This window comes from Dromiciops gliroides, chromosome 3 (genome assembly GCF_019393635.1).
Source record: "Dromiciops gliroides isolate mDroGli1 chromosome 3, mDroGli1.pri, whole genome shotgun sequence".
Taxonomy (NCBI): domain Eukaryota; kingdom Metazoa; phylum Chordata; class Mammalia; order Microbiotheria; family Microbiotheriidae; genus Dromiciops; species Dromiciops gliroides.
Window position 1 is genome coordinate 600,340,197 of NC_057863.1, and position 25,262 is coordinate 600,365,458.

At 51.8% G+C, this 25,262-nt stretch overlaps 1 protein-coding gene across 3 annotated transcripts in view; it reads right to left on the reverse strand.

Moving 5' to 3' along the window:
* Positions 1-20,812, reverse strand: part of ZNF362 (zinc finger protein 362) — a 37,450-nt gene extending 16,638 nt beyond the window's left edge. The window contains exons 1-2 of one of the 3 annotated variants that reach the window (XM_043994696.1): positions 20,628-20,812; positions 6,714-6,784 (exon numbers count right to left, since the gene is read on the reverse strand). In XM_043994696.1, coding sequence (XP_043850631.1) covers positions 6,714-6,751 — 38 coding nt within the window. In that variant the 5' untranslated portion in view covers positions 6,752-6,784; positions 20,628-20,812. Of the gene's footprint in view, positions 1-6,713; positions 6,785-19,754; positions 19,809-20,627 lie in introns of those variants that run through there. The other 2 variants (XM_043994694.1, XM_043994695.1) reach the window with 2 other exon arrangements.
* Between the last annotated feature and the right edge of the window lie 4,450 nt (positions 20,813-25,262).

Genomic DNA, 25,262 nt, shown 5'->3' on the forward strand with positions numbered 1-25,262 from the left:
TCTGCCAGGGGTGGTCTAAGCATCGGAAATGTGAGAAAGAACTGTTCCGCAATCTGAAGCTGTGAAGAGGCAGGATATTCAAGGAAGGCCAGCCTCCACAGCCCCACCCCGAGGTTTCCAGGAGTACCCAAAGCACCACATTCTGGTGCTGCTGCTCAATGAACCAAGTTGAGGCTCCCCAGGGTGAAGGGGGTGGGGGGTGGGGGCAAGTCCTGGGGCCTTCAGCCATTCCTTTCCCAGCTAGATGAAGCCCTGCTGCTATCCCTAGTCTCCCCTTCTGGGTCCAAGGGCCAGGCCCAAAGGCTGGACCCTCAGTTTCCAGCTGAGCCTGGCATGAACTGGGCACATGGTTAGCTGCTGAGACTCTAAACCTGTGGGCACGCTTCCTCCCACAGCGGCAGGGGAGATGAGACCCCCCTCCCCCAATCTTCTACCACCAAGTCCAAATGTCAAACTCAGAAAATGGGCACAGGCAGTGGGGGCTTGGGGGGGGGCTGCACCGGGGCAGAGGGCAACACCTGGGCCTCAGTTCACAGCCTGAGCGCTGGAAGAGACCTTGGAAAGCATCTTGTCCAAGCCCTCACTTTACCAACGAGGAAACATACCCAGAATCACACAGGAAAAGCAGTAGCAGAGAACCAAGTCAAACCCACGTCCTCTCCATCCAAAATCTGGCTGATCCCCCACTGTCCTAGGGGACCTTCTCCTCTGCCTCTGTCTAGCTGCGTTAGAGCTGTGTCACTAGCTACACACAGCAGGCATTTAATAAATGCCCAGTGAACTGCCTCCTGTTCGGGGCAGCGCCGGTGTCTGCATCCCCAACACCCAAAACAGTTCCCGGCACACAGAAGACATATAATAAATCCTTAGTGAATCAATCAATAAACAAGTATTAAGTGCCTACTATGTACCAGGCACAGTGCTCCGTGCTGGGGAAACACAGAGGCAGAAGAAGGCCGGCTTTTTCCTCCACCACTCAGCTCCCAATCAGAGGCTGGATGGAGAGGCCCCATTGGGAGTCTTGGGGCACCCCTGCAGTCTGACCTCCCTGAGGCTACTTGGGGGAGCCAGCTTGGCTTCTTCACCACCCCGGGACACACGCCGTGCTTATTCCCGCCTCTGCCACTTCAAAGTCTGGCTTTTTCTGACTGCCTGCATATCCCACTGCTGCCTCCCTAATGGTGATCGTGATCCCAATGTGAGATGGGCTGCCTGTGGAGGTGCTGGATCCCCGATCAGAGAGCTGGAAGTCACTGTACAGGTGAGTAATGTGAGTATATTAAATAAGGTGCCCACAGTCACCAGGGCAGGGAGAGAACTTTCAGGTCTGGGTCAGTGGGTGAGGCCCTTCCCACTCTGTTCTATGTTGTCTGAGCTGGGGTTATGGGGAGCATGGCTGACAACAGAGTATAGGGCCCGGGCTCCGAGAGCTTCTTCCTCTTCCTTCTCCCAGCAGCTCAAACTGTACTGGAGCAGCAGCGGGCAAAGGAGAAGGCCCCGGGCCTCAGCGTGGGCCAAATAAAAAAGAAATTCAACTCTCTGGGCCCTGGCTTTCCTTTCCAGAGCCCTGCAGGAAGCTAATGAAGCCCCCGAGCAGCCCCAAGAGATGCTACACAATTCTTGCCATTGCGCTCCCGCCTCCCCTCTTCTTAGGGGAGAGCCCTTCGGGCATCACCCACGCTGAGCCCAAGTGCCCTTGTTTCACGCACTTCTAGCAGTGCTGGCTGGGTGGTTCCTAAGTCAGACGAGAAGCAAAATTCCAGAGGGGAAAAGGAGCTGCTGCGATCATACCCACTGACGGTGAGGGAGGAGGCAGAAAGACTATTAACACCAGGCACGTCCTCAGCAGCGTGGGGCGGCCGGGCGGGGACAGTACGGCTGTAGAGCCCACATGACTGGCTTTGAAGAGGCCAGGGAAGGCGCCGTCTGTTTTGGAAAGACTTCCATCCAAAACAGGAAAGGTTTGTGCTTCTAGAACCATGTATTCCAGAAGCCTTCTAGATGGCAAAGGTTAGAATTACAGGACTGTAGTATGTCAGAACTCTTAGAGAAGGGCCCTTAGAACCCAGAATGTCAGGGCTGGGGGGGCCTTAAGGACCCAAAATGTCAGCACTGGGAGGGCCTTTAGAACAGAGAATGTCAGAGAGACAAGAGGCCTTAGAATCCAGAACATCAGAGCTGGGAGGGCCCTTAGAACCCAGAATCTCAGAGCTCAGAGGGCCTTTAGAACCCAGAACGTCAGAGAGGCAAGAGGCCTTAGAATCCAGAACATCAGAGCTGGGAGGGCCCTTAGAACCCAGAATCTCAGAGCTGGGAGGGAGCTTAGAACATAGGATGTTGGAACTAGAGGGGGGGGGGACCAAAATTGGAAGAGACTTTGGAATAATCTAGTCCAACTTCCTCATTTTACAAACTCTGAGCAGTAAGGCCTGAACCTTCTGGACCATCTCCGATACCTCTCTATGCCATCTCACTGGCCTCTCTCTTGAAGGCACCAGGTATTACGGTTCTCTGCTTGATAATTTCCTACACCTCTCTCAAGCTCCAAGCCAATAACCGACAGAGGATGGTAGAAGCCTGGAAAGAGTCCTGTCTCTGGAATCATGGGCCCTCAATTCAAATCGTGCCACTGCAGTTTACTACCTATGTGACCTTGGCTAAGTCACATCCCTCATCTGGGCCTCAGTTTCCTCCTCTGTAAAATGAGGGGTGTGGATGAGGCGGCCTGTGAGGCCCCTTCCAGCTCCAGAGCTATGATCCTTTCTGGAAGAGAGGATGCTTGACTAGAAGAGATCTCAGCCCTGCTTCTACCTGTGCACCATGGGGTGAGCTATTTTTCTTATCGAAATCTCCAATTCCCCAAAAGCAAAATAGCATTTCCAAAGGATTCCTCCTCACCTCACACATCCCTTGCTTGAAATGCCTTCCCTTTTCCAAATGAGAAAGGCAGTGCGGTGTGGCAGATAGCGAGCTGGCCCCAGAGCCAGGAGACTCGAGTTCAGGCCGCCTCTGACATATCCTGTAACTTTCTGTTGCTACAGACAATGTGAAGATTATTGCAGAGAAGGTGCCAACCCGCGCTGGTCAGGGAAGTCTCCTCCCTGAGTTGTCCCTATGACTATTTAAAACCCAGGCCCCGGGCCCTGTCCGTATATAGCCCTTCAAGGCGTGGCTCAAGGCCGGGCTCCTCTTCCCTGGCCACTCCGGGACACCTTGCAAGTGACCGTACCTGCTTCAAAGGCCTCTCACTGTGTCTAAGTCATCTCCCTGAGTAAAATGCAAGCCCACTGAGGACAGGGCTTGTGTCTGTCCCATCGCTCGCAGCAGCCTGGGACTGACTGACTGAAACACAGCGGGCATCAGGGTGGGAAGACCAGAGCAAGGCGATGCAGAGAACAAACACGAGGGCCACACCCGCATCGGTTACTTGGCAGCTGGCGGTGAGCACCCCCAGGCTGTGTGACAGGCTCCCTGAGGGCAGGACCGGTTTCACTTTTTCATTTGTATCTCCAACATCTGGCACCCAGTGCCTGGAGTTTCAAAAATGTTTATGGACTGACAGGCTTCAGGAGGGCATAGGTCACGAGCTCAGCAAACATTTGTTGACAGACTGTGGCGTCGTGGAGAGGGAGCCCTGGGTCCAGGTTCGGGAGATCTGGATTTGAATCCTGCTCTGTCCATGGTGAGGGAGCTGGTGTGCACACAGAGATCCAGCCTGGGGGCTTATGTGACACCTACTGGGAGCCGTCGCCTTCTGGGGCCCCTGCTACCCTCTCTTAGGCTAGACATTGCAAAGAAGGAGATGACCGGCCCTGGTAGAGGAAGGGTCCCCTTCCAATGAAATCACAGGTTCAGTTTGTATGTACCTCCCACGCACCCCCTCACCTTGGACAATGGACTTCACTCTTCTGGGCCCTCTCCACATATTAATTCAATAAACATTTATCAAGCAAGGTCAATGAGACAGCCCAGCCCCTGCCTTCAAGGTCTTCCCATTGTACCAGGCTGGGTGTGCAAGATGACACAGACACAGATAAATAGAATACAAAGTTGGGTGTGATAGGAGCGGAAGAGTGAGACAGAGCTGAGCACAGGGCCAGGCAGGCAGTCATCAAGTGCTTAGGAAATTCCTGTACCTGTCGCTGGATGAGGTGTGCTGAGAGAGAGCCTTTTTTCTGCCGTGCAGTGGAGGAGGAGGCACCTGAGCCAAGACTTGAAGTGGGAGAACTCTGAAAGGTAGGGATGAGGACAAGGGAGATGGCGCCCAAGCATCTGAGCCAAAGGACAGTAATAAAAATACCCAGCATTTCTACCAGGCTTTAAGGTAGAGAAGGTTTGCAAAGCATTCAACAGACATGATCTCCTTGGAGCTGCATAACAAAACCGCAAGATAGACAACTCAAGACGTTATTATCCCTATTCTACAGATGGAAAAACTGAGAGTGGGAGTATCAAGCACCTCCCACAGAGCAACAAAGTTAGGAAGTGTCCGAGGCAGGGTTAGGACCCCGGGGTCAGAGCCATTCGCTGTGTCTCTGAAGAAGAATCAAAAGTCTGGGTGGGTGGAAGGGAATGAAGGAAGGCTGAGACTAGACCAGAAAGGCCTTTCAATGAGAGGCAGGGGTGTGATGAGATCAGATCTGTGCATCAGAAAGATGGTTCTGACACCTGTGTGAGGACGGATTGGGGAACGGAGGCAGGAGGGTCAGGCAGGAGGCTACTGCAAAGGGACCCCAAGAGAGAAGCAGAGAAATGGGGGAGTGGAAGGGAGGCTACACACCAGGGGTTCTTTGCCCTTTTGCGTGTCGCAGACCCTCTTTGGCAGGCTGGTGACGCCCAGGGAGCCCTCCTCAGAAAAATAAAGGCATGAAAAGCCCCACAGGATGACAAAGGCAAAACAATACTACTGAAAGATGCTAACAGCCAAGTCCACACACCTCAGCCCTGGGGAGTGGCATCAGCAGGCCGGTGCAATCTGTGGAGGGGGCAGAACCAGGGAGAGCCAAGGACTGAGAACAGGTGGGAAGTGATGTCCAACCCCCTCACTGGAGCACAGGAAGGCTGTGACTTGCCCAGGATCACACAGCTGTTTGGCATCTGAGGCAAGATTGGAACGCCAGTCTTCTTGACTCCAAGTCCAGTGCTTTACCCACTAGACAAGCTGCCTCCTAACCTGAGTGTCTGGGAGGGAGGGCGGTGTCATCAATGGAAACAGTTGAGAGTTGAGAGGAAAGGCAGGTTTAAGGCAGAAGATGATGAATTCTGTTTGAGAATGTGTCGAGTCAGCCAGAAATTGGAGCTGAGGGCCGAGCTGAGGGGAGAGGCAAGGCTGAAGATACAGATTTGGGCAGTGCATCATCTCACAAGAAGCCTGTGAGACCAGTGTGCCAAGTATTCTACAGGCTCAAGGAGGCTACTGGGTATATCAATTCAGGCATCATCTGCAGTCAGGAGCAGATGAGAGCACCGAGGGGGAGAAGGGGGAAATGAGCTACCCAAGACCAAAAAGGAGGGACCCAGAAGGAAAACAAAGAGAATTGTGAGAGAAAGGGGAGCCGAGCTGCATCCAAGGTCAGAGGGCTCTCCCACACCTTGGCCCATGATACCCTGTTTCTATGACAGAACTCAAGGCCCCCTAACTCCACCTCCCTCAGCACACAATGGGCAGGTCATGCCGGATCCTCTGAATGGCCCTTACAATTCTAAGTCCTAGGCTGGCTGGGAAGATTTGGGGAAGGCTTCATGCTTCACAGAGACCCCTGGAGGGCTGGGGACATGAAGGTGCAAAGGAAGGGGAGCAGCCTCAGGGGAGGCAGAACAAAGTAGGGCAGGTGAGGGGGGTACAGAGAAAGAGGGGGCTCATGAGGAGGCCTGAAAAGGGAGGGCAGCAGAAGGCAGGAGGGTAGGACACAAGCCGACCACAGAAGGCTGCTTCATGCAGAATACTGCACGTGGCTAATTACTGCAGCAGAGGTAACGAGCTTGGGGAGGGGGGTGCAAGTGTGCGCGGATGCGCGCGCAAGTGCATTTCTGCTTTCCACACAGCTCCTTCCAGGCTTGGCAGGGAGAACGTCTCCTGACAGGGAATAGCCGAGTGGAGCAGAGGGAGCCTGCCGGTGGCTGGCAGACGGGCCCACCTACCCACCTCATAAGCCATCGCTGCCACCAGGAGCCAGGCTGCTTCAAACTTGTAGCTCTGGTTGCTTCCCAAGCCCTATCAAAGGCCAACAAGGGAGGGGAAGGTGGCTCAGACAGGGGCTGGGGAGCTGGAGCGCATGGGCAGTCCCTGGGGGGAGTGAGCAGGCGGAGAGAGTGCCGAAAGGGAGGCAAGGCCCCAGGCTCAGGTCTCTATGACCCCTGCCCTTCTCTGGAAGGGGGTACAGCGGAGGCCTGCTTTGCCCAATGCCAGTGGCCCCCAACAAGGGCTCCTTGGTGGGAGGGGGAATGCTTTCAGAGGAAGAGCAAAGCCAATGCATTGGGACCTGGGGGCAGGTTTTATGGGCTCTGACTAGCAACGCACCGGCTGACTTCATGTGAAATGGGCACGTGGCTACTTCAAAAGCATACACACAAACACCAGGCAAGATTACACAGGGATGCACACAGACACAAACATGCACACATATGAGCAGGCTCACATGCAAAAAAGACACACGGCTACACAAACACACAGAGACGCACACTAAGATGCATGCATACAAACACAGACATACCGTGTGTGTGACAGACCCTTTTGCACAGATCTGACCATGTCACTCCTCTGTTCAAACTGGCTCCCTATGACCTACAGAATAAAGTACAAACCCCTTAGCTTGGCATTCAAGGCCCTCCATGATCTGGTGAAGCCCTACCTTTCCGGTCTCATGTCAATCAACTCCCCTCCATTTCCTCTATGCCCCAGCTGATGACTCACCGCCCCATGGACACATATTGTACTGCCCCCACCTCCATGTCTTTGCTCCTGTTGTTCCCTGTGCCAAGAGTACCCTCCCCCCTTGGTCCTCCCCTCTGTCTGTCGAGTTCAATCCCATTGGTCAAGGCCCAGCTCAAATGCTGAGAAGTTTCCCTAATAGCCACCCATTCCACCACCCCCAAGATGGAAATGACCTTTCCCTCGCTATGAATATGGGAGGCTAGATGATGCCACAGACAGAAATAAGCGGTGAGGTCAGATTTGGGAAAGGATAATTAGCTCAGTCTGGGAGATGATACTGAGTTCGAGGTTCTGGTGAGGCATCCACGGGGAGATGGCCAGGAGGAAGTGGGGATGGGGCTGTGGATCTCTGGAGGTCAAGACTGGACAGACTATTTGGCATTCCCATGTATGGAGGTGATAATGAAAGCTCATCCAAGGGAAAAAATATAGAGGAAAAAAAGAGCCAGGGATGACCCGCTGGAGCACAGGGGCACGATGAAGCTGGGAGAGGATGAGGGGCCAGGGATGGGGGAAGTGTGTGGGGACATAGGAGCATGAGGAGAGTGTGGCATCTCTGGAGCAAGGGGAGAAGAGCATCCTGTAAGATGAGGCAGTCACCAGGGTCAGAAGCTCTGGAGAGATTGATGAGGAGGAGAGGGCTTGGGATTGGGCCCCTGGCGGTCTTGGAGAAGGAAAGTAACAGGGCGAATGGCTCCCTTTAAAAGGGGGTGAAGAAGGAGGGGCGTTAGGTGTAAGCAACTTTCTCAAGTCGTTTGTGGCAGGGGGCAGGGCTTGGATGGTGGCTCCAAGGGCTGGAAGGGTGAAGAAAGCCTCATCTGGGGTGAGGGGTGAGGCAGGATCAGGGAATGTCTCTGGATCCTCAGCACCTACCCAGATCCCCGAAGGCTCAATGAGAAATGCTGACTCTGTGGACAGATAAGAAGGGGCCGACAGCACGGGAGAAGCTGAGGAGGGGATGGGATCCAGAGCCCAGGGCTCAGAACCGGTTCACCCCAGAAGGGTGAGCCTCTTCTGTGACCTGAGCGGAGGAGAAATGGGCCTGGGGAGAAGGGGAGGGGGCCTCCACCTTCCCAGAGAAGTCATCCCTGGGTGAGGGGTCCAGGGCAGCTGCTGTGAGGACAGAGATTGGTGGGGGGGGGGGGTGGACTCTGAGGTGGTAAGCTGTGGATCCACACAGACTGACCGCCTCGGGCAGCAGAAGCTCTCTGGGGCGTTCCCTCTGCCTCTGGCTGCCCATGGATCAGTGTTTCAAAGGCTCACTGACACCGACAGGTCCTGGCTTCACAGAGGAACCCCAGACCTGACCAGAGGGCCTGCAAAGGCAAGACGGGCTGCAGAGACAGAGCATGGAACTGGGAGCCAGAAGTGATAGACTCCCACTTCTGACATTTTCACTAGCTCTATGTCCCTGGGGACTCAGCCTCAGTTTCCTCATCTATAAAATGGAAATAATAATAGGACCTACCTCACAAGGTGGTACATGTAAGTTCTGTGCAAACCATAAAGTGCTAATTTTCAGTCATGATTAATCATTAGTATCAATTAATAGTAATTACCACAATTACATCAAAGGCCTGTTCTGTTCCCTGACCTCCCCGGGAGATGTTGGGAGAGCAGGGCTAGTAGCAACCACACCTCTGATGCTGGGCCCTGTCTGGCATCTAGGCAAGGTCTAGGGGCTAAGGGCCACCCATTGAGTCAGTCAGGAAGGGTCCCCTTCCCTGCCCCCACTCCAGGACAGACCCAACATCTTCTGAACCTCCTCAGGAGAAGAGGGTGCCTCTGGACAAGACACCCCAGGCTCCCATTCCTTCCTGCCTGTGTGGTCAGGTCCTCTCTGGGGACATTCCAGACTGCCACATCCCGATGACCCTGACCCTGCCCCTAGGAGCCACAGAGACACAGCAACCCTCCGAGAAGCATGCTGGGAAGGGACGGGGACAACACTAGGAGAAAGGAGACAGTGCCCTGGCTTTGAGACTACCACACAGCTGGGAGGTGGCGGTATTTTTATAGCACAAAACCAGAATTATTACCATGACCACATAATTCCATCTCACATCTGTATCGGACGTTTACCACTTTCAAAGGGCTTTGCCGACATGACCTCTGTGTGGGATGGGAAGGGCTAGTCAGCCTGTAGGCAAAAATCCCATTTCAAGAATGAGAAAACTAGGGGGGCAGCTAGGTGACACAGTGGATAAAGCACCAGCCCTGGATTCAGGAGGACCTGAGTTCAAATCTGGCCTGAGATACTTGACACTTACTAGCTGTGTGACCCTGGGCAAGTCACTTAACCCCAATTGCCCTGCCCCCCCCCCGAGAAAACAGACTTGGGGGGACTAGCCCTGACTGAAACCTGTCTATATCTCATTTGTACATAGTTGTTTACAGGTTGTTGACCCTTTGAGAGCATCAGCTCCTCCGAGGAAGGGGCCTAGGTTTTGTTGTTGTCCTTTGGGGCCATAAGGTGTCCCATAAATGTCAGTTGCCATTATTCATTCTTGTCATCTCTGAAGGCCTCTAGGAGGCGCAGTGGAGAGAGTCCTGGACTCCAAATGCCGAGGACCTGATTTCAAATCCTGCCTCGGACACTCAAGTGCCTGTGTGAGCCCTGGGCAAGTCACTTAACCTCTCTTGGCCTCAGTTAATAATAACACCTACATCTCAGGGTTGTTGAGAGGATCAAAAGTGCTTTCCAGATCTGAAAGTGCTCTAGAAATGCTCATGATGATGTTTTAGGAAGCTCGGCCCTGGGACCAGCTGTTATCCTCCTAGAGTCCTTTTGTATTTAGGCTTAGGGGAAGATAAAGTGATTGACCTTTGTAACTGAAGGACACTATTATCATTATTCACCTCACTCTTCATGGAGTCCTGGGGCGAGTTACTATCCCACTATCAGGTCTTTCATAGTTGCTGTTCTGCAGAGGGCTGTACCCTTGATTACTAGGGAGGTGATGCTCAAACCCAGGTCCTGTGCTGTTTCTATGACATCGTGCCTTTATCTGTGGATTCTGTCCTGAGTCCAGGGCGGGGGGGGGGGGGGGGGGGGGGGGGGCCACAGCACTTGCAATTAACACTCCCTTGTCCTTCCCACCTACACTAAGGGTGCAAACTGCCTGGGATCTCAAGCTGTGTCAGGCAAAGCCCACCGTCACACATCCTTTCTTAATTCCTCAGGTAGATCACCATCTTTCTATCAATACATCTCTATCATGGGCTTAACCCCTGCTGGGCACTAAGGGGTGCAAAATGGTAAGGGGCAGGGCCCACTCTCACAGAGCTTACAGTCCAGTAAAGTGATATCCAAACACAAATATTCAGGAACCTTAGGAGCTCATGACCTCACCATTTTCATTTCAACTCAATTTAATTCAACAAGTATTTATAAGGTGCCTACTATGTCACGGGCACTGTGCATGGACAGAAGATTCAAGGGAAAATGAAATAGTTTCTGCCCTCAAAAAACTTCCATTCTACTGTGGAGAAAAAGGAACATACATGGAGATAAAGGACTCTGTAAAGGAAGTCGATATATTACTAGACTTTAGGAGGGTGGGAAATAAAGAGGTCAGGGGAAAGAAATATACATATGACCCCACCGGCTGAGATTTTCAAAGAGAAATCAACTCTGGGGGCAGAAGGCTTCCAATGCCAAAATGCTAGCAAACAGGATCCAATGAGAGCGAATGGAAGGAAACATCCAAAGATACCCAAATGACTGGTCCTGCAGGGAACACTTGGACTAGCTCTGATTTTGAAAGGATGAGTTCTGAAGATGGAAGCGAGATCACAGAACCCATACCAACAAGAGGCACAGACCTGCAAGAAGGGTATCAGGAAGGCTAATGGCCTAAGGGGCTGAGGCACCTGGGAAATGTTACAGAGGCCAGAAAGGATGGAGGATGGCCCGTGTGGAGGAGGCCTGGAGGTCAAAGATAGAAAGAAAGGTCACCAATATGACCAAAACCTGCCAGAGCCACTTTCTATGAGTATCAAAGAACTGGAAAGTAGATGCCCATAGGCAAGTTATGATACACGAATAGAGCAGAATATTATTGTGTCACAAAAAATATGTAGGAAGAATTCAGAGAGGCCTGGGAAAACTTATATGAACTGATGCAGGTGAAATAAGCAGAACCAAGAAAATAGTACACACAATGGTTGGGAAAATGTCAAATAAAAAGGAGGGGGAAAACCACGCAAGGAACAACACTCTATAATTGTGATGACCAAGCTTAGCCAGGAGAAGAGAGGATAAAAGGTATGTCCCTCTCATCTCTGGAGAGGTGAGAGATGATGGATGATGGAGAGATTCCCCTGATATGATTAGTTATTAGTTGTTAGTTGGGCTGAATGGCTCCTGCCCCCACCCCCTTTTCCCCCTCTTTGTTTATTTTTGGCTCTTGGGTGGGGAGAAAGGAAGAAAGGGATATATTTAGAAACTACGATGATGTCAAAATGATATCTTGTGCGGAGGCAAGAAAAACAAGGAAGGCCGAGGGCCCCTGCTTGGGAAAGATGGAGAAAAAGATACCACAGGCCTGGGAGGAAGCAACCTAATTCAATTCTTCTTTTGCTTTGGTTTCCAACAGTGCCATGTAGCAGTTCAAAGTATTACTGTGTGAACACTCTTTGTGACCAAAAAACCCAACAAGCCCAAACCTGGAAACCAAGTGGGTGGTCGTCAAGGGAGCCCTGGAGGTAGAGGCAAAAGGTCTGGGTTCGAATCCCATCTCTACCACTTACTAGTTTTGAGACCATACGCAAGTCATTTCACATCTCTAGGCCTCAGTTCTTTGTCTAAAAAAAAAAAGAGGGTTGGACCAGATGACCATTAAGATTCTTTTCAGTTCTAAAGCTAAAGTACCTAACGATCGGGGAAGGGTTGAACAAACTGAGGTTTATGATTTTGGAAGAGACAGGGTCTAGACTTGTGGGACCATCACTCCTGATCAGCAAAGGGTTTGTAACTTCAAGTTTGAAGAGCTTCCTGCAGCCTGGAGACATTGGGAGACCTGTCTACAGTGATGTGGCAAAACCAAGACCTGAACCCAGTTATTCCTCATTCCAAGACTAGTCCTCTCTCCCCTATGCCAAGCCACCTATATATGACTATAATGGAAGATTGCTACACTATAAGAAATGGCAAGTATGTGGAATGCAGAGCAACATGGGAAGCACTGGGTAAACTGAGGTAGAGCAAAGCAAGCCAAACCAGAGTAATATCCAAAATGACTAGAATTGTGTAAACTTAAAGAATACTAATTCTCATTAGTAATTAATTAGAACTAATTCAAAGGAAGCTGAACTCTGAGTAACTGTAGAGAACAATTCTGGTCCCAGGGAACAGATGAGGAAGTGTACCGAAATGTTCCTTTCTGTAGAGAAGTGGGGGGCTCAGGGTGCAGAATGACACATACCACATCAGACCCAGGTGATATGTCAGTTGGTTTTTGCTGAATTGTTTTTCTTTGTTACACAGGAGGGTTCCATCAGAGGAGTGGGGTATAACTGTAAGTTACCGTGATGTAAAAAACAAAAGGCCACAATAAAAACTTATTTTTAAAAAACAACCCCATATGTGAGGAATAAGTATCTAGGGGTTTCAGTGGACTGAAAGTTTAATATGAGACAAAAAGATGACACAGCAGGTAAAACAGCTAACGAGATAGTGGGCTGAGCAAATGGAAACACTGCTGAATGAAGCAGGCCTTTTGAGAATGGGGAACGCTTAGGGCAAGGTGGTCCCAAAGAACAGAAGTAGGAACAACAGGGGCGGCAGAGAAGCAGAGCTGGGTTTGATGGAAGCAAAGCTTTTCTATATATCCAAGCTGTCGGCGGAATAGGCAGCAAAGGCAGAGATGCTGCCGAGCAGAGGCCTGCCAACGCTGAGCTTCTGCAATAACTATAAGACCAAATGTGATGAGTGTCAGAAGGAGGCACAGAGGGTGATGGCAGTAATGCCTCACAATTTACTGGGACCTGGGTTTGGAGTCAAAAGGCCCCAGTTCAAACCTTGTGTGGCCTTAGGCAAGTCACTTAGACCCTGTAGATCTCTGTTTTCTCAAAGGTTAAAAAAGAAAAGAAGTTGGTCTGGCTGACCTTCTGTGGCTATGATCCTAGTTAAGTAGATGGCATCTGAACTGGGTCTTGGAGATGAACAGAATTTTAACAGCCCAAGCTAGAGGGAAGGATCAGTGTAAATGAAGACATAAATATTGTTGTTGTTCAGTCGTGTCTGACTCTTCGTGACCCCGTTCAGGGTTTTCTTGGCAAAGACACTGCAGTGGTTTGCTACTTCCTTCTCCAGTTTATTTTACAGATGAGGAAACTGAGGCAAACAGGGCTCAATGACTTGCCCAGGGTCACACAGCTAGTACATGTCTGAGGCCACATTTGAACTCAGGTCTTTCTGACTCTAGGCCAGGGGCTCTATCCACTGTGTCACCTGTGGAATAACATAAAATGTAAACAGGGAAACAGAGTCATCCTTAGGGAGTGAAAGGAGAGCTAGACTTTGAGGCCTACGTCCTAGACCTGGCTTCACCACCAGCTATTTAAGCAACCCTTCTGGGAACCAATTTCCTCTTCTGTAAAAACAACCGTTCTGAACTAAGCCCCCCCCCCCACCAACCCACCCACCTTCAGCTCTAGAGACCTGAGCCTACCAACCTCCTGGAGGCAGCAGATGCTGGAGGGCTAAGGGCCAAGCTGAAGTCTGGATGAAGTGGGCCTGGCCCTGTCTTGGTGACTTCCTGGCTGCATGACCCAGGCTAACAATCTCAAACCTCCGGTCCTCCCCTCCCCTCCCCCATTCAAATCAGTTCCTGGGCTGAAGCAAGTTTCCACACCAAGAGGGCCAGACCTAAGAGCAGTTAGTTACAAGTCTGGACCAAAATAAGGGTCAAGCAGAGCACTGGAGACAGATGAGGTTGGAAGAGCCACAAACACCAGACTATGGAGGGCTAGAGGCAGGGAGACATCAAAGAACTTCAGAGGCCTTCAAGGGTCAGTAGGATCTCATCACCGCTCACCCCTTGGTGCTGAGAGGAATCCCCGGAGGAGGGCAGTTTCTCTGACTTAGAGTCCCAAGAAATCTCAGAGGCCATGCAGTCTGATGCCCTCATCTTACAGGAAGGGAAATCCCAGTCTCCACATGTTAAGTCACTTGTTTAAGGTCACACAGGTCATGGGGGGCGGAGACAGGACGTGAACCCAGCTCCTCTGTGCCCAAAGCCAGCATCCTTCCCAGGGAGTTCCAGGCAGAGGAAACAGGGTGGGCAGGGTGGGCAAAGGAACAAGGCTGCCTCCCCAGACCACAGCAGATGCCTCTGGCTTGGGGAAAGAGGGAAGGGGGCAATTGTTGCTCTCTCAATGTGAATAGAAGGAGGATTAAGAGGGCTGGGAGGCAGATAGAGCCCCTGGACTTTAGGGGGCCAGAGATCCAAACTCGGCCACAGAAGGGCAGTTGCTTTGTCCTCACCAGAGCCAGGCTACCACCATGGAAGCACTGGGGGAGGAAGATGAGGAAGTGAGGGCTCTCCACGGCTCACTTTTGTTTCTGAAAAATGACCTCCCTTGAGGCCCATTCTGCCAGGGCCACCCCGCCCCAATCTAGGAGATTTGGTGGTTCTCCACCGCCAAACCCTTCTGAACTGTAGGCAAGCCACCTCCCATCAAGAGTCAAGAGACTAGTGGATAAAGCACCAGCCCTGGATTCGGGAGGACCTGAGTTCAAATCTGACCTCAGACACTTGACATTTACTAGCTGTGTGACCCTGGGCAAGTCACTTAACCCTCATTGCCTTGCAAAAAAAGAAAAAAAGAAGAGTCAAGAGACTGGGGCAGAGGAGCCGGGTAAAGAATCGTATCTCCTTACACAGCACCCTGGTGGGCCCTGACGCCCCCAATCTATCTGGATGGATCCCAAAGGGCTAGCCCAAGAAAGACCTAGAGTCAGGACTTGCCTGTGTAAGGAAGTAAACAGACCTACAGGAAGCACGTGTTGGAAAGAGAGCTGAACCTGGAGAGACCTTGACTAACTGTGAGCAAGTCACTTAACTGTGACCACCCTCAGTTTTCTCATCTGCAAAATGGGCACAAGAATCCCAGCACTGCTTACCTCACAGGTGTGCTGTGAGCAAAGTACTTGATAAACCTCTCAGTTCATTACAGAAATGCGAGCCCTGGTCTAGAACATGCTGTTTTCCTCTTCTCCACAACCTGTCTGTCCTTCCAGACTAGCTAAAGTTCCACTTCTCCCAAGGAGTCCTCCCAGACCCCCTTCATCAGGCACTTATTTAATGCCTTTGCTTGTCTCTCCAACTAGACTATGAGCTCCCTGAGGGCAGGCAGGAACCTTGTTTCATTTCTCTCTGTATCCCCGGAAGCCAGAAAGACAACAGATCGCAGGGCTGTCACTTTGGAACCACTCCCCACCAGAGAAACCCATCCACAGGTTGGCCACAGGGGGATGAATTTTCTTGGCTTTTGCAGTTCTTGACTACAATCCTGGCTACGGGAGTTGCAATCTGTGTAAGGGAAGGGATAAGCACACTGAGAAATTCTAGCTCTTTTAAGTCCTCAAGAATTCTGTTCCCACCCCCACCCAGGGGCCTAGCACACAGTGCAAGAAAATGTTTGCTGAATCTTCACTTTGTAGCAGAAAATGAGAAAGGAAATGACTTTGCTGGGGAACAGGTACCAAAACAGGCAAGACAAAAAATGCCGGCCCAGAATTTTTGGCTTCTGGGTTTCCACTCTGCTGCTCCCTCTGTATCAGCCTGATGGGCACGAGCCGTTCCTGACCTGCCCCAGCCTCAGAGCCACCATCCTTCCTTCAGCCGGACCTCCCAGAGCTGCTGGCCTCCTTGCCTCACTTGGACTCAGGCCAAGACTCGGCTGACTGGTGTAGACTATCCACTAGCAGCGAGGGTGGGGGTTTACCCACGGACTAGTCTTCATCCCCAAGCCATCCTCCCTCCCCTCCTTCCTAAGGAGACGAATCACAGAAAGGCATCGTGCCCACTCAAGTGGCTTGGAGATCATGACTTTCTGACTAGGTACCACTGGTCTTCATTAGCCCAGCTCATCTCTTGACAGATGGTACTGTAGGGGCACTACCCTACACCAGTGGGCTGCCCTTGGGAACCACAGTCCCTGGAAGCAGAGAGCTAGGGATTGCCTGAAACTGTCTCCAGATAACTAAACAACCATTCTCTCAGGGAGGCCCTAGACAACCCGTGGCCCACCAGAGGGAGGGAGAGGTACCTCTCACCCTCCCATTCAGACCTGAACCTCCAAACAGCCACTGAGCACAGTGGAAGTGTACCTGGGAAGAACATCACACGAACACCAGAGGTCTAGTCCCAGCTCTACCCATAATCCCTGTCTCTATCACTAACTGTAAGACCTGTGTTCAAGTCTGCCTATGGCAACCACGTGACTTTGGGAAAATCACTTTCCATCTGAGTCTCAGTTTTCTCATCGATAAAATGGGGATGATAAAACTTTTACTATCAATCTCACACTGTTGTGAAGATCCAGCAAGATGCTGTGAGCACTGGACAGCAGTCAGAGATGATGGTGTAACGTACAGTGGTGGATGGGTGAACATGCGGGAGGAGTCGGTCTTCATTCTCATCCCAACCTAGAGCTAGACAATTTGGGCTGCTGCTCCTCTCCCAACCCCAGTGCTTACGGCTGACCTCTCAGGGTTAAGGTTGAGACTCGGGCCTCTCTAAAGGCAGTGCCCAAGGCCAATGTCATGGGAGAGACCCAAGTGTCCCCAAGACTTAACCCTTCTGGATTCAAGACAGTGAGGGCCCAAGTTGATACTTGGCATATGCTCTTAAAACCAAATACGAGGTCTGCCCCTGGGTAACTAACTTACAATCAGGAAATCACAAAATCTCAGAGCTGGCCAGGAGCTCAGTGGTCACTGAATCCAATCATTTCTGACCAAGAAACCTCCTAATAGAACAAACATAGTTTTGGACTTGGTGTCAGGAAGAACTGGGCTTGAATTCTGCTAGTTCAGGGATCATGAACAGGTCCCCCCAATGGCCTAACTTGTAAAATGAGGAGGTTAGACTAGGCAGCCCAGAGGTGTCTGCCTCCTTGATTCCCTTGGACTCAGGCCAAGACTCTGCCAACTTCTATATTATCCACAAGTCTCTTCGAACCCTAGATCTATGATATCTCTGAGTCTCCATTTCTTCATCTGTAAAATAGGGGATAACAGCAACTATCTCTTGGGGTTGCTGTGAGGCTCAAATAAGATCATGTATAGAAAGTGCTCTGTGTACTTTCCAATGCTACAGAACCGTCAGCATCATTACTATCTCCAGCAAGTAGACATCTGGCCTCCCTTGAAGGACTTCTAGTGAGGGGGAACCTGCTGCCTCTCCAGGAAGCCCATTCCACAAATCAGGAGATTTGTCCTTAAATGAAACCCCATTGCTTCTAATTCTTCCCTCTGAGGTCAAGCAAAACACCTCTTTTCCATGACAACCTAGGAACCAATGAAAGATGTTCCCCTCCTTTTTTTTTTTTTAAATTGTGAAGTGAAGAAAGACATGACCCTTCAGAAAAGTGAACCAACTACACAAGGGAGACTAAGGTCTGGACCAGGCTGGGTGGTCTGACTAGAATTGGACAAATGTGGTTCATATCCTGTCTCTGACTTTACCTGTGTGAATGACCTTTGCAAAGCACTCCTCCTCCCTGTGTCTCTGATTCCTCAAGGACTTTATTATTTTTTTTTTTAATTTTTTGCAGGGCAATGAGGGTTAAGTGACTTGCCCAGGGTCACACAGCTAGTGTCAAGTGTCTGAGGCTGGATTTGAACTCAAGTCCTTCTGAATCCTGCTTTATCCACTGCATCACGTAGCTACCCTCCCCCTGCGCCCCTCCCCCCCAGGCACTTTAGATGAGGTGACCTCTAAGGTCCCTCACAGTCCTAGAGGTAGTGAAATAGAGCACTAGGCTTGGAGTCAGGAAGACCTAAATTTAATCCAGCCTCAGACACTTACTAGCAGTATGATCCTGGGCCAGTCACTCAACCTTTGTCTGCCTTAATTTTCTCATCTGTTAGAATGAGGATGATAACATGTGTTGTTGTGAAGATCAAAGGAGATAACATTTGTAAAGCTATTAGCAGAGTACACACAGCAGGAACTTGATAAATGCTTCTTTCCTTCCCTTCCTTCCTAAATCTATAACTATAGCCTCCTAGATAATTCACTGTCCACCCAACCTTGGCCTTCTGGGCCCACCATGCTTCCTTCTGCCAGAGTCAAGACAAGAACCAGCCTCTGGGGGGGGGGTAGGGGGGTAGGAAATAAATACTATCCTATTCTACATGATCAGTTACCACTAATATCTCTCCTCCGGCTGAATCTACACCCCCCCCCCCCCAACCTCCTGCATGAAGATGTGATCGAGGAGGGTCCCAAGCCATCCAAGACGTCACACATCACTCCTCCACACATCCCTACATGGGTCTAGTCCAGAATCTGTCCAATGGACCCCAGGCAGGGTCAGAAGCACTCCTCTGCTGTCTCCTAACAGACAAGGTGCTACAGGAATGAACCAAGATTCCCAAGAGATACAATCCTGTTCAGCAGTGAACACCAAGCATAATGAGAGGTGGGGACAAAGATGTTTCATCTGATTGATATAGAGCTAGAAGGGGTTCAAGAAGGCAGAGTGCACCCCCTCATTTTACTTACAGATGGGGAAACTGAGGCTGAGAAAGGTTAAGGAACTTGCCCAGGGTCATAGAGCTGGGGTGGCAAAGAAGGTTAAGGAAGGCTGCAGAAGTGGGTTAGAGAGCTTGTGGGCTTGGGAGTAGAGACAGAGGGTTTAGTAAAAGGGTTAGAGAAGGTGATAAAGGAATTGAAAGGCTACCCTAACTTCTCAACTCAAATAGATTGGTTGCAAACTCCTCTTGTCTCCCTTGAACATGACCTGCAACTAAGTGTAGAGTTCTAGGCCTACTACCTGAACCCCAGAAATAATCTTAGCCCTTGGGGAAGAATGTGATTTTCTTCACCTCCCCCCCCCCAAACCGTGTGTCTGCAGCCCAGAGCAGACAGTCAGCCATCCCTTCGGCTGCCCCAAGTTGCTTCTAACAATCTCCCAAAGTGCTTCTGGGGTCCAAAAACACTTAGTCACAGATTGGGAGGACGTCAGAGCTGGCAGGAGCCTTTGAAGACCTAAATGTAGTCCAACCTCCTCATGGTATAGAGGAGGAAACTGAGGCCCAGGGAGGGAAGCCCTATTAGCGCCCTGCCAGGATCCCCACTAGGCTGCTGGAACAGATGCTGAGCCCCACATGAAGCAGACATGTCTCTCCCCTAATCGGCTCCATGCGGGTCACAGCCCCTACGTGCAGACTCCAGAACTGGTGCCAAGGAAGCAGGGTAGGCAGCACCAGGTGCCCAAGAGACTGAGCCAGGGGCAGCCTCTCCATCCTGAAACCCTTCCCCAAGCTCCTCCACTGCCCTCCCTGCCCCCCCACCCCACCCCCGCAGTCCCACTCTAGGAATGACATTGGGGAGGGGGCACTTCCTCCTAAACGGCGCCTCCCCGCTCCCCCAAACGCCCGCACCCCCCCCGGCATCCCCTTCCCTGCGCATCCACTTGCCCACTAAAATAACCCGCTAAGAAGCAAATCCACCCACTCGAGTCTCCTTCCATTCGAGCTTTTTGTCCCACCCACCCCCTCCGGGGAAAAAAAATTAAAAGCCCCCCCCTCCAAAAGCTCCCCCCAAAGCCCCAACCCCAAACTTTAGGTCCGAGTTAACTTTACCCCCGCGGCGGGCAGCCGGGCCCCGATCCCGGGGCTGTTTCCTTTTATCTCTTTCAAGTGCTATTACATTGTGTCTCAAGCCCCGCGAGGCTCCTGCACACACGGCCCAAAAGTGCCAAAGAAAAGCAAAAAAAAAGCCGTGGCTTTGGGGGGCCCCCTTCGCCTCCAGCCGCCTCTCCCACATTCTCAGACAGTTTTATTAAAATTTTCAGACAAAAGAAAAACAAAAATGGCAGCCTGGCTTATTTTTAAAACAGGACAGGGACGCCATATTCTGCAGATCTGCAAAAAAAGGGAGAAATCCGGCGCTGGCCACCCAGCCGGCGCGGCGGCCGCGGCGCGCGAGCCCCGCTCCATTTGCAATCAGTTTATTTGCATTAAGCCCCATGAATCATTGTTTACCGGAGAATTGCGAGCAGGTTTGAATAGCCCGGCTTTAAAAAAAAAAAAAAAAGAGCTGGAGACACTTCCTCCCCCCCGCGAGCCGGCGAGCCGCCGCCAGCCGCAGCCGCCGGCCGGGGCCGGGGTCGGGGCCGGGCCCCGGGCCGCCGCCGCCTCTGCTGCTGCAGCCGCCACCGCCGCCGCCGCCGGGGCTAGCCGGGGTGGTGGCCGCTCGCGGGCGGCGCGAGCCCCGGGCGCTGCAGGCGCGATCGCGGGCCGGGGCCGGAGCTCCCGCAGCCCCGGGCCTGCCCCGGCCAGGCCCGGCTGACAGCGGGCCCCCTCCCCACGCCCCCGCCCCGGGCCCCGCAACTCCACGCAACTTTTGCTCCAGGCGCCCGCCCTCGGGCCGGCCCGGGGCCGGCCTCTGTCCGCCTGCCCGCCCGCCCGTCCGTCCCGCCCGCGTCCCGGCCCCAGCCCCGGCCCCGCACAGACCTGGCTCCGCTCGCTCGCGGGCAGCTCCGGGGCTGCAGCGAGAGCCCGCGCCGCCTCCGCCGTCGCCGCCGCCTGTGCCTCCGCCCGTGCCTCCGCCGCGGCCGCCCCGCTGCCCGCCGCCCGCCCTGCCTCCCGCCTCCGCCGAGGCCGGCCGGCCGAGGAGGGCTGGGCTCGGGCTGGGCTCCGCTCGGCGCGGCGCGGCTCGCCTCGGCTCGGCTCGGCTCCGCTCCGGCGGGGAAGCCCGAGCTCAAACCTTCCGGGTCGCCTGCTGTTCACTTCTGGGGGCTGCAGGCGCCGCTACCGCGGCGGCGGCGGCGGCCGAGGCTGGAGGAGGCGGGCGGCGGGCAGGCAGGCGGGCGGGCTGCGGCGGCGGCGGCGGCGGCGGGCGGCGGGCAGGCTCGCAGGCAGGCTCGCTCCCCTCGGCTCCTCCGCCAGCCAGCCCCGCTCCGGGGGGCGCTCCCCGCCGTGTCCCCGGGGGCCGGCGCGGGCCCCCGCCTCTCCCCGGCTCCGCTGCGCTCCTGCCCCGGGGGCTCCCGAGAATGGGCAGCGCCCGCCCGCCAGCCCGCCCGCCCGCCAGCCCGCGCTGCAGGGGGAGGGGGCGGGCTGGGGGGGGAGGGGGGCGCGGGCGGTGCGCGCGTGGGGGAGAGCGGAGGAGGAGAGCCGAGCTGGGGAGAGGAGAGGGGCGCGCGAGGGGGAGGGGCGGGGGCGCGGGCCGGCGCGCTCGCACAGGGGCTTCCCAGCGCCGCCGGGCCGAGCCACAAAGGACCCGGCCCGGCCGGCCGAGGCCTGCGGGCCCTGAGGCCTGCGCCTTCCCCCGCCGGGCCCGGGCCGCCCATTGTCCTGGCGCGGCCCGCGGGGGCGGGCGGGCGGGCAGGCCGGGGAGCGCCCTGCTCCGGGCCGGCCTCGGGCTTCTGGTCCCCACCGAGATAAGGATGTTTAACCTCCTCCCTGGCGAGGGGTTTATACCTGGGGCTAGCTTGTTACTGAGTGGTTAGAGGCAAGAAACTGGCCAATGATTTAAAAAAAAAGAAGAAAGGAAGGAAGATGTCAGTCTGGGGAGGGAGGCAGGCCTGGAGCACTTTGCAAACAGAGCCAGGCATCAGGCTCCTTCACGAACAGAGCACCCTGTCCTTCCCCCTTGGGGTCCAGTGAGGGGCCAGTCTCCAGGGTGCCACAACACCAAACCCAGCATCCTGTCTGACTCCTCCTTCTACCCCGAACCCTGCCGATTCGCCCCCCACCCCCACTCCCCTGCCCGTCCCTCTCAGATGCAGGACTTCATTTCCATTTTCACAGCTCAGCCTGCTCACAGCATCACTGAGCATCCTTTCCTGGTCCTCTCGGGTCTCCCTGCCTCTAGACTCCAAGGGAACCTGCTGAGCACTCGAAGGATCCTCCCCCAACACGTTTTCATCTGGCTGGAGAAGCCGCAGTGACTCCCCGTATAGGAGAGCCAATTTAAACTTCTCTGAGCCTGACGCTTCAGCTGGCTCGGCCTTATCTATTTAAAGGCATCTCCCGTTCATCTTCCGCACTATCCCCTCACACCCGGGGCACCTTTGCTGGAACTAAAAATAAAAGAATGAAAAATCTGTAGTCATCTGTCAGCACTGCCCTACCCCCAACAGACTAGAAACTCTTTGGACTCAGGAAAGGTATCTTATCGAAACTGTGAATCTTCTACTCCACATATTCAAATCAATCGACCAGCATTTATTAAGCACCTACTGTGTGATAGGCAGGAGCTAGGCTGCTGGGAATACAAAAAGGAAAAATTAAGCAATCTTTGCTCTTATGGAGCACTGCCGGACTGTGTTTTGAATACGATGGATGTTGGAATGAATCCCTTTAAGAAATGGTTTTCTTAATGAAATCGTATGAGGTAGGGAGTGCAAGGAAACTGAGGCTTCAGAAAGGAGGGAACTTGCCCATGGTTACCATTAGTAATGATTATAATATCTTGGATTAAGGTCTTCAAAACTTTTCACATAGATTTCGACCTATACCATAATCCTTTTTGGTAGGTGCTATAAGAATAATATCATGTATATATGACCCCAATAAGAACCCTGTAAAGTATGTGCTCTTATTAACCCCGGTTTGGGGGGCTTTTTTTTTTTTTAACAGATGAAGAAACTAAGAACGAGGGAATTTAAGTGACTTGCCCAGGGCCACACAGAAAGGTTTAAATAGGTCGTCAGGCTCGGTACTCTAGCACTATGCTAACTATCCATTTGGGAGAGCTAGGTAGTGCAGTGATGGGCTGGGAAACAGACTCATCTTCCTGAGTTCACATCCCAGATATTTACTAGCTGTGTGACCCTGCCCAAGTCACTTAACCCTGTTTCCTTCAGTTTCCTCATCTGTAAAATGAGCTGGAGAAGAAAATGGCAAACCGCTCCAGTATCTTTACCAAGAAAACCCCAAAATGGCGTCCCAAGGGTCTGGCAGGACTGGAATAACACAACTATTTGTAAAATGAGGATAATAAACAACCTCAGAAACTTGAACCAACATGCCCAGGGTCACCCCCACCTAAGTATTTGAGACAGGAACCCAAATTCAGCACACTTTCCACTGTTCTACATTGCCAGCCTACTTGATATACCTTTGACTCAACTTCTTGCCAAACCAAGGTAATTTCTTCTTTCCTAACTCATTGTTGTGTTTTGTTTCTGTTCTTGGTTTGGCTTCATCCAGATTTAGGATTTAATCAAAGTAGGCAACTCTTAGTGTGGGAACTCTCTCCACCAGATCTGTAATCTGTTATCTTTGAGAATTGCCTGGGGTCACTGGGAGGTCAAGAGACTTGCTGGGCTCCTACAGGTAGTATTTTTCAGAGTTTGGCCTTGAACTCAGTCCTTCCTTCCTGACTGTACCTAGTAACATCACCCATTCTTAGTAAGGCATTATGGCGTTATCACACGTTGTATCTTGTTTTCCCACCTTCTGGGGGGACATGATGTGGGTCCTATACTTCCTGAGTAATGCCCTAGGGATTACAAAGAGCATGTATAAGATGGGTTCCTGCCCAGGCTTAGCTCAGAGGCCCTTGATAGAGATGGGCCCTGGACCTCTAACTGGAAATAAGAATACAAGATTTGCTCAGCACAGTGCCTAGCACACAGTAGGTCCTTTCCTTAATAAAGGCTTGTTTACTTGACTTGGATCAACTCTACATTAAGTTCCAGGTTTTAAGCACTCACAGAAGTTGATAGGATTTGTCGTTTCTAATTTAGATGCCCCTTGATTATGGTAGCTGAGGGGAAGAGCGGTATACTAAAAAGAACCAGCCTCTGAGTCACAAAGACCTGAGTCCAAATCCTACCACTTCCTTGTACTGACTGTGTGAACCTGGACAAGTGACAACTTCTGAGTGTCCCAAGACAAAATTACTGACCAGTCACTAATTTGGTTCCCTGTACCAAAGAAATAGCAGCTACGGTCTCTTATCCCTAGCCTTGATCAGAGTTTATTGAATTGGTTTCCAATGTAGGAATAAGGGTCTTTATAGCCAGCATTGACTAGCCTGCTTCCCCATCCCCCGAGTCTTTTCTCCTTTAGGTGAACATCCCTAGTTCCTTTGACTGATCCTTGTATGGCATGGCCTCTAGACCCTTTCTGTTATCCTCACTGCCCTTTGGACATACACCAATTTGTCAAATAACATTTATATAATGTTATTTGTCACCTTTGGAGACTGTGGTTTCCAGAACTACACATTTAAGATCATAGAGGTTAGAATGGATTGTAGTGGTCATCTGGTCAATCCCCTCATTTTACAGGTGAGGAGAATGAGGCCAAGAGAGTATAAGTGATTTGCCCAAAGTCAGATGTCCAGATAGTATCTGGCAAAGCCAGCATTTGAACTCAGGTCCCTTGACTCATGACCAGAGCTTTTCCCCACTGCACCAAATGGAATCTGACTAGAGTATAATAAAACCAGCATGATCACCTCTAATTTAATCTAATTCAACACATCTATTTATCAAGTGCCTCTTCAGAGCAAAACATTAATAGACCTAGGTGCTGGGAATCTAAAAGGAGAAATAGTACCTTCTTCCAGAAGTTTACATTGTCTTTCCTGAGAGATCATATCAGCTGATGCTCTGGATTCTGGGCCTCTTTTAACACAGCCTCAGATTATATTGGAATTTTTGGCCTTCTTGTTACTCTATTGACTCAAGTGAGGCCTATAGCCCACTAAGACTCTTGGATTCTTTTTGATGATGAGCTGTTGCCTAACAGCTAAGTTGATTTTTTTTAAAGAGAGGTATAGAATTTTCCATTTATCTTTATTTAATTTTCTTACTAAATTCAGCCTGTTCCAACCTGTTCAATTGGGGGGAGGGAGGAAGTGAGAGGAGGATCCTGACACTGTCAGCCAATGTCAACATAATCCTTCCCAACTTGATATGATCTTCAAATTTGATAAGCACACCACATATACTTTTATCTAAGTTATTGATAAAAAATACTGAACAGAACATCTCTGTGTTGAAATGACAGATTTCTAAAGCAGTCCAGTAGATATCTCCGTCCAAGTTGACGTGAAACCATCAATAACTAGTCTTTGGGTTGGTCAACTATTTCTGAATCCAGTTGTATTCCATTTTTGGACACTCTAATTATTGA